The following is a 13,008-nucleotide window of genomic DNA, read 5'->3' on the forward strand; positions in this document are numbered from 1 at the left end:
CTTTTAAGAGTCAATGTATTGTTGAGTTTGCTCCATGTGTTTTAATGCATTGTAAAGATCATAATAATTTGTAAGCAAGGTAGTAAAAGCATACGTACTTTGAAAAAAGGCTTTTGTTAAGCCTAGCCAAATAGTAAAACCACAACTGTCATGAATAATTGGCTGCTGATTTGTGGCAAAAAACGCCAAATGCATTACCTTAACATATCAAATATAGATCAAGCAAGGCAGATTACAGCAGCATTTCGGATAGCTATACACACAACATTTACATATAGCTAATCTTAACAGAAATCATGTATTTACTTGGTTTTTTTGGGAAACTGATACCACTGCCCTGGGTAGGTGCTTTCTAATAACTGAATAATCTTGTCATGACTTTTTATCCAATAATAGCATAGTTTACTCCCTAAAAGTCCAGCGATGGAATAATATAGCATATAACCACTATGTGTACTTAATCTTTGCACCGAATGGGTTTTAGAAGAGCATTTTTGCAAAATGATTATGTATTAAATACATGTTTTGATATTTTTCTAAACATTGGTTTAGTTACTCTGTCTTACTGTGGTTCTAGATAGCATGTATGGCACTATTAAGATAATATGTGGATTGCCCCAGTACAGAAACAGAGCAGCCTTTAGAAATAAAGCAAACAGGTGATTATCATCTTCAACACGTATAGCTTCTGCTGGTGGCACATCTGCCTCTCTCAAAGGACCAGCTTAAGGAAAAAGACTACAAGCAAGATCCATAAACAGCTCCCCGTGTGGAAGGACTATAGTGGTCGGACTTTGGGGCTGTCCTCGGTGTGGGTTAATATTTCAGACTCGTGTTTAAACTTTATCTTTTTACTATAGGACACTGGCATAACGATCTCACTGTTAGTGCACTACACTACAAGCTGCAACTACATGTCTGCAGTACATGCATAAACTAATATAGCCTACTACAATTGGAGGGCAAGAACTGCATAAAATAAACCAGAATAATGGAATTAGAATAAATTAACTGCAGATTAATGCAATGTATTCTGCATATTTTAATCTGCAACCTTCAAAGCCGGATTGTTTTCACCCCTATTTTTGACTCTTCTCGTGTTTTCCCATTTCTCTCCTAGCAGAATCCTTTTTAACGTGTGTTCCTTTTAATCCACAGTCCCTCCTTTCATCTATTTTCCCCTTGTTTTTATTTTTTTCAGCTGACTTTTTTAGTCTTTTTATTTTTTACATTCTATGACTAGCTGGAAATTTTCACTTGTTTTGCTTTTATTTCTCCTTTCATCTTGTTCTCTTGTTCTTTCCAGAGTTTAATGTGCTCTGCAACTGCCATTCTCTTCCAAGTGCCCTCGTTTTCACCGTTCTACAGCTTAATTTGCTAACTTTTTTTACTCACTCTTCCTTCACTCGTATACCTTTTCTGGCATTTCTTTCTCTTCTCGTTCAATACTCTCCATCTCTGTCCTGTTGTTGCTGCATCTAATTTTACCATCTGATTTTCCCATCCCACCCTATCCTCTTTTCTTTGTAACTCTTTATTTGTACTTGTGCGAATAATGTGACAAATTTGGTGTAAACTTCGCACCTGGGTGTGGGAAGGGTTGTTTGCTGCTCATCAGGGAGCAGAAGTCCAGCTTTCCCTCACCAGCCCATTAAGATGGACTCAATCCTGCTCTGACCGCTGGAATTGCAGAGGCCGCCCCCAAAGGGGGCCTTGAGGGCCGGTGCCATAACAGACGCAGAGCCCTGGAAGGATCCGGTTCTGGGTGCCTTTAAGCTCCCAGACGCAGAATTGAAATAGCCCAGTGCCCCCCACAGGCGCCAGGCCCTCCCCCCTTCCGGCCAATGTGGGGGTCTGGCAAGGTGCAAACCTCCCAATGGGGGAACACTACCGGTAGAGGTGGGAAAGTGGGCGGGGGGGTATAAGTTGCCACTCCACCTCTGCAGCTCCTATCATCGTGAAGCAGGGGAGCGGTGCAAACAAGTATATGCTTGTATTCATAGTAAAACTTAGGCCAACAATAACCACTATAACCACAATGACTGTTGGCTGTTTATTCTAATCAATACAATGATAGGAGATTGCATGTACACTGGAGTGGGCACTGTGCGGGGGTTATTTCAAAAAGACTTGTATGGCTGAGTTGTCAGGCAGAGCACAATCTCATGACACACAAAATTAGGAAACAATGCAGCTTTCTGGTCTGAAAGCAGGGACGCAAAAGCCAAACCGGCAGTATTTGGTAAAGGCACCATGTTTTTTTATAAATAGGCCAATAAGTTCCTAAAATTCAATGTAATCGAGAAAAATTCAAGACTGTAAGCATTTCACATCCTCTCGGCTTCAAAGTGGTATTAAAATGCACTCGTCCTTCTGCCTTGGAGCTGACACCAAAAAACCCTTATGGTATTATGATAACTTTGCATATATTTATTTTAACAAATATATTTAAAAATGTATATCACACATAAAGCGAACATTCATGTTGTGGTCGGTTATATTCTATGGTCACACAAAAATAGCAGGAGTGAGGTAAAACTGGCAGCATACGTTAGTGATTAGAACAAAAAACAGAAACTGAGGTTTGCTACATTACACGTTTGTATAACATTTGCACAACCAAGACAAGTTTATAACCCACTCTTTCCCTCTCGTAGTAGATAGTATTCAACCGGCCGTACCTGGGAGGCGCCCAGTCGTGCTTTGTGCAGTCCAGCAGGGTCCCCACATACGTCTTGTTCCGCCATGTTACATTCACCACAAGGACACCTGCAGATGAAGGGCAAACAGAGACTCATTTTTAAAATCCACTTCACACAACAAACTAACAAAATCCTATACGCTTTCACACACTGAGGGCCCTTTTGTTCCTCTTTTCTGGTTTTAGTGACCACAAGTAAAAGCCCACAGGAAATGGTCTCTGTACCAGTGTGTCTATGTGTATGAAAGTGTGAAAGCAAGATAGCGTCGACAGAAGGAAATGGCTGCTGCCCAGACCCCGCTGTAAAACGGTAACACTCGGCTCTTAATTTTGCTATTATTACACGTAATTGCTTTTGTTTGGCAGCCGGCCAGCACAAACCGAACACTGCCTAGGAGAGGCTAAATCAGGAGGGGGCTGAGAACAAAGCGTTTTGTTTTTAAAACGGCTGTTGATTTAATGCATCAATGTATATGACGAAGTGCCTCTCTCGAATGTGCGTGTGCCTTAATACATGAAATACGTGTATACTGGAGAAAAAAAATATGTATATATGTATATATATATATCTATATATATATATATAGATATATATATATACATACATACATACATACATACATGAGAAGTACACATAAGTAGCTGGATATATCATTCATGCTTTGACAGGTGATTTAATGGATGGCCCTTCAGAGGAGGCTGCACAACCTCGTCTCATACAAGTTAATGAAGGTACTGGGGTGCACAAATAGCAGCAGATGTCACCTGAAGTCATGCAATCGTTAGTTCTCAACTTGTCTAAACAGACAACAGACCGAACCCGCTAAGCCTGGACTCTATTGCGCTCCATTTGATCACCCTGCCCAAAATTTCACAGATCGGTTACAAACGGTTACCACTGAAAACAATTGCTGGCCTGTATTTAATCGGTTCTTAGTTTTTTGTGTCCATTTGTTTCAGTAAGCATTTTTATTAACCAACGTAATGTCCTTTGTTGTCTACTAAGCACAGATATCTTTTTCAAAACCAAATGGCTTAACTAGCTACAGAAGGAACTTGTAAAGGGGCCTCTGTAATTCTCACCACAGCAAACACATTCTATGGATGGTCACCGCTCAAAATGCAGTTGGAAAATGGGTAAAATGTTTTATGGCTGGAAAATGATTACATTGTAGCTGCGTGGTCAATGAACTGCCACTGGATTGTATTTGCAGCACGTGCTACATTACCTCCGAACTTATAACAAAAGCAAGGGTTCGAAGTGATGAAGCCCCAGGTACGATGGAAAGAAGTGATTAAGTAGAACATTATTTTAGACAGGTCTAAATAACATCCGTCTCCGCTGCGAGGTAGCAGGCTCCCACATCTACGTTTCTCACGATTTGACACATACATAAAAGCAACATGCAGTGCTTTGCTGCAGATCTTAAAATATCAACGCCCAACGTCAAACGAAAAAAAAAAAGAACAATTCTGAGGAGCAGTGGAACGTCAAGGACAACAAATTATAAAGATATGTTTAACCAAGCTAGTACAGCTTAGTGCTTCACAGGTATGCGAAAGTCCTTAGCAGTTCCTCTTTTTAGTTGCCCCATATTCCATTACCAACCACAGAAAAACACAAATTAAAAGCAGCAGAAAGAAATACTTGTTTTTCAGATTCTGTCTTCTTCCATAATCACGAAGCCAGGGATTTTCCCAACTGCTTACAGAGAATAACATTTACTGAACTTGAATATACCACTGCCTGGAGGTTGCTGCAACTGTGCTTGTGATGTAACAGATCGAATGGCCCTGCTGCAAGGCCTCTAGAGAAGCACAACATGTAGTGTGATTTAAAAAATGGCGGAATGCTAATACAAAAGAAACAACAAGGATTCAATTCCCGAAGCAATAACATTAGAAACAGGCAAAGCTCGCACAGACACTTAACATTTGTCAGCACTGAAAGGCTTTTGTTATTGCTCCCCGCCCCACCCCCCTTCGGGTTTCGCATTGCCAACAAAAGCTGAGCTCGGATTGGCCTGCTGCGGCAGGGAGCGCGTGCACAGGATTGGTCAAGCTGCTCAGACTAACAAGTCACTATGACTAGAAAGGGGAAAAAAATGATGCAGCAGCGCGGCGTGCAGAGGAGAAGAGGAGGAGGCAGTGTGGGCGAACGTGCATGCATATGCAAACGCGGCCTTATCAGGCAGGCACGCATAATCCGCACAATGAGCAGCTTGTCCAATTCTCCCTGACTCTGTAAATCAAACACTGGCTTGTTTGCACTAACAAGGCCGGTCAAGCGTGCTGAAAGGTTATTGTCTCCCAAACGGCATTTTGCCTGCGCCTAAAACCCCGTGTTATTGTTTGGAATACAATGCAAAGCTTTATAAACCTGCAATGAAAGAAACTATTCAGCCACTAAACAGGTTTAAAAACGAGGCTTTCTTTCCCCCAAAACAATGGCTCGAGATGTTGCTGTGGCCAGTATTAGCACTTTCTGCAGACTGCTGGCCATCAACTCTTAAATCTATCAAGTGCAGACTTGAATTTGGTACAACTCCAGTTTAATGTGTATTAAGGATACATTTGAAGACAGTCCGTAGTAGTGAATCTTGGAGCATTTGGGCCACTGTAATATCAAATGTCTTCAATATAACATAATAGTAAGTTATGATATGAAGGGAAGATCAGAGTGTTCTAGGTTTATTATGAGGGCTACGAAGGGAAGACCAAAGTGTTCTGGTGTATTCATGTAGCACAAAGTACACAGACCCTAATCCTTTCTTGGAACTTCTGCAAGGAGGGCATTCAGTGGGAAGTAAAGCAAGACAGCTGATCGGTGTTACAGAGACCTTGCCTTGCAGTAGGTTTTACTAGTTACAATGACCTGACCTCACTATCTGGATTTTAGTACTCGGCAGCTGTAATTAAAATATCTCCCTTCCTAGCCATGCTTGGAAGACTATCATAAACTCTTCAAATTCCCCTTGAGGGTTACTCTCGTGACAGATATGAAAATGAATGTGCCATTTCTGGAGGAAAGTCACAAGAGAATGTTTCATTTTGATGTCGTAAAATGAATGGCAAATTACTTCAGAGACATGCTAAGCCTCACCAGCAAGAACCCAAAAGACCCAGAGCTGACAAGCAACATTTGATGTTGGAGATAGGACTCCTTGAACCATACAAGTGTTCGTTGTTGGAAACACAGGAGGCTTTCGATCTCTAAAAAATGTCACAGTTGTGATAACCAATTCAAAAGCACCCAAAACATGGGACAGATGGAGTTGTAAGTCAAAACGAAACCAACCTATACAAAGGTAGCCTTTGTGGTCTGTAAACCCTTGCCCATCGGCTTGTCCCTGAAGCCCAACTGCTCAGACACAGTAATTGGCAATTAGGTTAATAAGTGCTCGCAGACTGAAAATGGGATCAAATGCAAATCAGTTCAGCTTCATTCAGATTGATAGGCAATAAGGTGAACAATTATCTCTGGCTCAATAGTCTTCTGCATTACAGTTTAAAGAGTCAAGGCTGCATAGCCTGGTACCAGTTAACGTAAAAACATTGCATGGAGCAGCACATTGAACTGTAAAACATATTGTTTATATTGAGAGCATTTATTGTAGGAATAATTTCATACAAATAATAGGTGACATGCATTGGTGGTATTATGCGCGTTCTCTGCATCGCTGGACAGACAAACACAATCCATGTTCCAAATCCCTTTCTAATGTCAATCCACCGGACTGCAGACTCAGATGATTAAACAGCCCAACCACCAGGAGGGATGAAGGGCTCCGACCACTCAACTATAAAGCAAATCTGTAAACCAAAATAACATCCTTCGACTCAAATCGAAATAACATCATGTATGTGCGATGGCGGCACAGGCCAAAATAATCTTGTCAATCATTTCAAATATCCAATGCGTTCAGTTTTAAAGGATAAAGAAACTTATTACAAGGTATGTATATAACACATATTTAATGCAGTTTTCAACTGTGCTGTTCTCACAATTTGGACGTCATCTGGATACCAAGCTGTAACTTGCCACCTTGTGCAGGACAGTAAGGAAACACACAGAGATGCTGTTTCACTAAGAGTTGTGTACCACACTGAATTGTCTGCTCAACCAATGAACAAACTCATGTTTGCCACTATCAGATCTTTTAATATTTTCTGTGAAGTTGTGATAACATTGTGAGCGTCTATTTTGCTGCTCACACTCCACTGGGATGACTCACGGCTACAGGAATTTCTCATTTTGTAATTGCTAATAGTAGACGCATAATGTAATCAGAACACCTAGAAAAGCTGGCAGGTTTGGAAAAGGTATTTCCCCATTCACATTCGTTTAAATCCAACTGAAAAGAAAACAGGCACAAAGGAAAACAAATGAGGTGGCAGGCCTTCTCAGTCTATGCTCTCAGGAAAGAAAAAAACAACATTCCTACAAACACCTAAACAGCAAAAAACGTTCTGCCTTTGAAACAAAGCTTGAGAATGATCTCTTCAAGGCAAAGTACCCCATATAATATGAACTCACATATGTAAATGTAAATGTAAATGTGTTGTATTTGTATAGCACGAACAGTAACCCGTAAGCATCCCGGCGCTTGTACTCCTACCACAAGGGAACCCCTCCTGGCTTTTCCTTGTGAGGTGTCCACTCCTGGGCATCCCATGGTGAAACCAGGCATCCCTTGTGTATCGGGGGCCGTTGTGGAGAGTAAGCAAGCTATTGCCCAGAGTTGCAGCGTGGGGCCCATGCTTAGATTCGGCACTGAGGCGAGAATATCCGGCCAGAGGAATTTAAGCCCGACCCCGTCGAGGCGGGAATCGAACGCTGGTCCCTGGCCACCGCTCTGCATCAAGGTCTGCCGCTCTAACCATTGAGCCACACTTCTCCATATCACCTAGCTCTGTTGCGATCATGAATTTGAAAACTCGTGGTACAAAGAAGGAGTGTTTCAGTATTGTTGGGAGGGGGCCAATATCCCTCCAGAGCACATCTCTTTAGGCATGAAACTCATCATATGTAACAGCTTTTGATGAGAGTAAATAAAAACACATGCCATGGCAATATATACCAGTCAAGGATTTTTGGCAGGCCATGTTCATTACCATATTCCCTTGCCCACCAGCATAGAGCACACAAAGCCAGAACTGAGTTCACCAGTACACATCTGACACCAGTGGTGTATTATGAGGGATTAAACCAGGCTCCAAGTGACAATATTACAAAGCACATCTTATCAAAGGGTTTCCAAAAGTGCAATTCATGTTCTTGAGAGCATTCAATATATGTAAAGTGCGTGACTTAATTTTTTTGCATGAACCTACATAGAAAGCAACAGAACGCTGAATAGCGGGCATACCCTATGGTGTAATTCTGTAACATATGCACACCATTTGAGAGAAACAAGCTGGAAATTGTTCTGGATGTGGATTTCCAGGTAGATCAATTGGCAGCGAACTATTGCTAAACAGTAATTCCTCAGCGCAAACGTGCACCAACTATATATGTGTACAGATAGTAGGCAGGCCTCCCTTCGGAATGCCTCAGTCAGTGAACTGCTTTCATAACCACAAAACCTTGGTTCCGCATAGATGAAGCAACAAAGAAAGCGACTGAACAAGTATGGAACCAACTTCAAATAACTAGTACATAAAGACTTGCCTGGTACTTACCAGTCACAGCACTGCCAATGCAACGGATTAGGGTGTGATCTTACGACATTACGACATGTCTTGTTCCTTTTCACTGTGGGTGGTAAAACGTTACCACAAACCTGTTCACTTAGATAAAAGTAATTCTGCAAGAAGAAGCAGACTTTACTCTTTTGAGGACCTGGTGTATACAAATCCAATGTACCCCATTATCAGTGTCTCACCTACACAACTCCGGATGCTCTTTAAAACATCTACTCAAAATAAAACACTTCCTTGAGTTAAGCAAGTAAACTCAAATAGATTTGTTTCTTCAGCTGCCAAAAAGTATTTTTTTAACAAGAAGTTCGAAATGACAGACAAAAACACCCACAGCATGACTGTTTACCGCAACCATCAAAAATCTTCCCATTCAAGCTGTTTTACATGTGGGCGCAAGGCCAATTAGCCGAAGAAAAGCTTGCTGTGAAATGGAGCGGGGACCCGGGGGCACCTCGGGCAGGTGCCCGTGCCAGGCTCCCGGGCCAGCAGGCCTGGGTGTGTAATGAGTGTCAGGTGACCGTAAACGGCGGCGTGGGGACGGCTTCTGAAGCAGCCCCTCTGCTGGGCCCAGTGTTTGAAGAGTCACTTTAACCACATCCTGTAATCAAACCATCTGGAACACATGGCCGCGATTAGTCACCCTGAACACTGGGCTTTATCTGAGCAAACAAGGCGCTGCAATGGAGCTGAGGAGATGGGGCGGGCTCACAGACGCGGCCTAATGGCAGCCGTTCTGCCCCACTGCACGGCCACAAAAGTCACAGGCCGCAGAGGCATATTGCTCTGCTGTTAATGCAGTACGTTGAGAAGGCGCCTTGGGCGGGGAGATGAAAGGGCGGGGGAAGGACAGAAATTGCTGGTTTCCACAGACAAGCACCGTAGGTGGCTGCAGCGGAGGCATCTCTTAATTACAGCCCCTCCAATAGGGCAGCCTCCTCGGTTCACTTTCAGGCCATTTCTCTAAGTCTGGAAGATATACTGGCTGCGTTCGTCAGGAGAGCGGCCTATGCACCAATGCCACTTGTGATTTACAAACTCTCTCGCTTGCGGTATTGTCAATTCAGAAACTAAGCCTCAGATGATGAATTATATTCCTAGCTGGGAGCCCAGTGCATGCAAAGTGGGTGCTTTGCATGTTTGACAATAGATGTTTCTATGGAATAAAGGGTATTTACAAATGACAACGTTTCATACTATTAATTTGCGACATAAACGGAGGCCCAGCGCTACTAATCTTAATTTTTTTATTTTTAAAGAAGAGCCCGGGCTCTCACCAGCTCCCCACTGAATCCAGGGGCTGAGCCTGCTGGAAAGCCGCAAGCAGAGCGGCTTGGTCCCCCACGGGCCCGCGTCGCTTTAATACACAAAAGCGCACACCGCGCTTCCATCACTGTCACATGGCCCGCAGCCTTTGTTCTGAAGCCTGATGAGCTGTATCGATTTGGGAAAATCGTTGCACTTCTTGGAAAACTAGACTCCAGCTTATTCACTGCCATTTATTTCTTCCTCATGAAAAGACAGTTGGTCAATACCAAGCGTACTGGTCAGCTAAAAGCAGCTTTTGCTGCATTTCATGCACTTCCCTTGTCCATTAGCACAAGCCCTTTCTAGAGGTAAAGCAGGGAAAAGAGATGCCTGTTCTTAAACGTGGGATTGCTGCAGGAACACGCTACGGTCAGATTGTAGCCCGAATGCTCATTTTCAAGTTGAAAAGGCACAAATATTAATTTTACTGAAGGTGATGGTGCACAATAGCTTGACGTACTTTAGACAGAGAAAAAACGAGAAATGTCGCCTTCATTGTTGAAAAATGTATAAAGGCAGGATGAATACATCACTTATACTGAAACCCATTCCTTAATTATTAGTATTTTGAAAACAGTCAGCTGGACATTTAATATAACCAAGGCACCATAGGAAGGAAGAAAACACTTGAGTCCACATCCTCAAATATTTGTGGGTTGCTCTCTTTTATGTTCTTGGTGGCACATAAGGCAGAGTTATTGTGTTATGGTCTGTTGTTTAGGCATGCCAACACATGCTACTACATTTCCAGGCAAAATCAGCGTGAGCCTTAACAGTTTCTGTGACAGGCATCCATTCAACTCTGTTTAAGGAGTTAAATATGGCTGCCTCGCCTCTAAGTACTTATGACGCCACTCAGCCTAAAACTGTGACAGAGACGGTGTCTGAACTTAGCGCTCCCACTAGTGGCGTAACGTAACTAAACTTAAGGGGTCCCCCTGAAAGCTACATGGAGGGGCCTGCTCCGGATTTAATCAAGAGCTCTTGGGCCAGAGTACAGTGCTGTGGGGACCCCGCTGCAGCGGGGGATCTCCCACGCGTTCTTGGGGGCTGCGGGGACCTGTGTTAGCCACTGGCTCCCAGTGCTATCTTTGCCTGTTATAACCCTTACCCTTATGTGATAAGATTTTTTCATTATTACATAGAATACTGGGAGTAGAATTGCAGTAACATGGTTGATTTCTTAGATGGATACCACAAATCGGAGCACATCCTATGTCTGGCGATTTCAGGTCTCGGAACAAAAACCTGAAAAGCTGACTTAGGAAATTGGTAGTAGTCAGGTTTGTTATGTCGGCAAACTATATTTGATCATTTATTCCTTAAAAGATATGTAAAATTTTTGGGCATTTTATCAATGCGGAAGAACTTAAACCATGCAATGCAGGAAGCTTTTGCCGTTCAGTTACCCATACTTCAAATATGGAGGAGAAAGATAACAATAAATAAATCAGGTCTTTAGGCACTGCTAACACTTAAGATTGCCAAATGTATTGTGAGCGAATATGCAGGTTTCACCTAGTATTGCTTCACAAAGTGAACCCTGCAGGTGCTGATTTCAAACGCAGGGTTATATCACATAAAATGAGTACTGGGAGCACTAAGTTCAGACACAGTCTCTGTCACAGTTTTAGGCTGAGTGGTGTCTTAAGTGTTAAAGAGGCCAAGTGGGAGAGTGGCCAGCAGTGATTTAAGTGGTATGAAAAAGGAGGTGAGGTGGTGGGGCTCTGAAAGGAGTATGGCCTAAGAAACTGGGAATCATTTCCAAGAGGCATGGTGTCAGGGGCGGCTCCTCCACGTGGGCGCAGGAGCGTCGCCTCACTGCTTTCTCGCAGTGGGAGAAGCAGAAACATAAAGTGGTATTTTAAATGCAAGAAAAGCAGAAGGCAGGGCTTGGTTGGGGGTGGGCGGTCCTGCTCCAGGCAGGGGAGGAGTGGCTAGCCCACTGTTGTGGGCGCTGAATGTTTGATCGGCCCCAGGGTCGACCAAACCAGTCATGCACACTCTGCATTTTCTCTATGTAAGCTGCATGCAGCCTACATTGAGAAAATGGCCTCCCCACAGACGCCTGTGGGGTCAGAGTCCTATCCAATCACAACACTGCCATTGCAGCGTTGTGATTGGCTTAGGGGAGGAGAGCGAGGTTGCCTGCTTCCTGTATAGAGAGGAGACGCACCGTGGGACCGGAGGAGATGGTAAGTTACATTTAAAGAAAAATTAAATTAACCCCCCTCCCCGCGCGACCCGCCACCGCCCCACCCACGAGTCATGCCAGCCGCAACTGCATGGCGTAAATGTTTAATTACAATGCTTAAATCATGGGAACCAGAATCCTCTACTTCACGCAGCATGCTACCTGACCAGTATTTGGGTGCCTCCCTGTTAGTTTTTTTGTGATTGTATCCAGACATATCACACAACAACGAACCTACGCCCAAAGCCTGCCCTTTTGCTTTTGCCAATGCCGGTTAGCAATATCAGCTATATGAGTAAAACAAAAACAATTGTTGTGAATAATTATAACTGAAAATCTTTAAATTCTGAAAATATGACACTGAATTAAACATTGCTAAGGTCTGAGTGAGGAGTAGTGGTCAAAATGTTTATATTAGCCTGAGGAGAAAGACCGTCATGCAGTACGTCTAGAATACATCAATGCTGTGTCCTTGTGCCAAACAAACCTGAGACAATAAGCCAAATTAGATGCCAAATGTGAACACATTATAGAGCAAGCTACCAGTCAATAAGAGAGAGAGTAAAATAGCTGCGAACAGCAATCCAGTTACTCTTGCAATGTCAGTTCAACACAAATAAAACATCAACATTCTTCTGACATTTGACTCAAAAAACAATTTGCACAAGACAAGGACGTGCAGGGTAGACTAGTTTGTTATAGTATAATGGTCTGTTTATTTAGTAGAAAGAAGTTATTGTTGTCCGAAATTCCTTTGTAATGTGTTCCAGAAAAACAATTATACTCATTGTGTGCGCCCTACAGGAAGCAGCATATTCACCTCAGGAATGGTTTTGTAGCATTTGTTTGTTTAATCATAATTCAGTATGACTTGAGAGGTTTGACAAGTTCATCTACTGCAAGTGTGCACAGAGAGACAGATATGGATGAGGGATGCACCGAACCCAGTTCAGATCTCTCTCCCCCCTTCTTTACAGCAGACTGCGTCATAATTTGAAAGTGTGGCTTTATCACACAGGTCATGTTCATTAAAACCGACCACAAACAAACCATTTCTAATTTACACAATTTGTGAGAAGATAGGTATTAAAATCATTTTTTTATT

The 13,008-nt window shown here is 42.9% G+C and overlaps 1 protein-coding gene across 3 annotated transcripts in view; it reads right to left on the reverse strand.

Moving 5' to 3' along the window:
- Positions 1-13,008, reverse strand: part of ZNF608 (zinc finger protein 608) — a 122,989-nt gene that overhangs the window by 22,676 nt on the left and 87,305 nt on the right. For all 3 annotated transcript variants that reach the window (XM_086961096.1, XM_086961095.1, XM_086961098.1), the window contains exon 4: positions 2,682-2,769. In XM_086961096.1, the coding sequence (XP_086817222.1) occupies positions 2,682-2,769 (88 nt within the window). The remainder of the gene's footprint in view (positions 1-2,681; positions 2,770-13,008) is intronic.

This window comes from Lissotriton vulgaris, chromosome 3_1 (genome assembly GCF_964263255.1).
Source record: "Lissotriton vulgaris chromosome 3_1, aLisVul1.2, whole genome shotgun sequence".
Lineage (NCBI taxonomy): Eukaryota > Metazoa > Chordata > Amphibia > Caudata > Salamandridae > Lissotriton > Lissotriton vulgaris.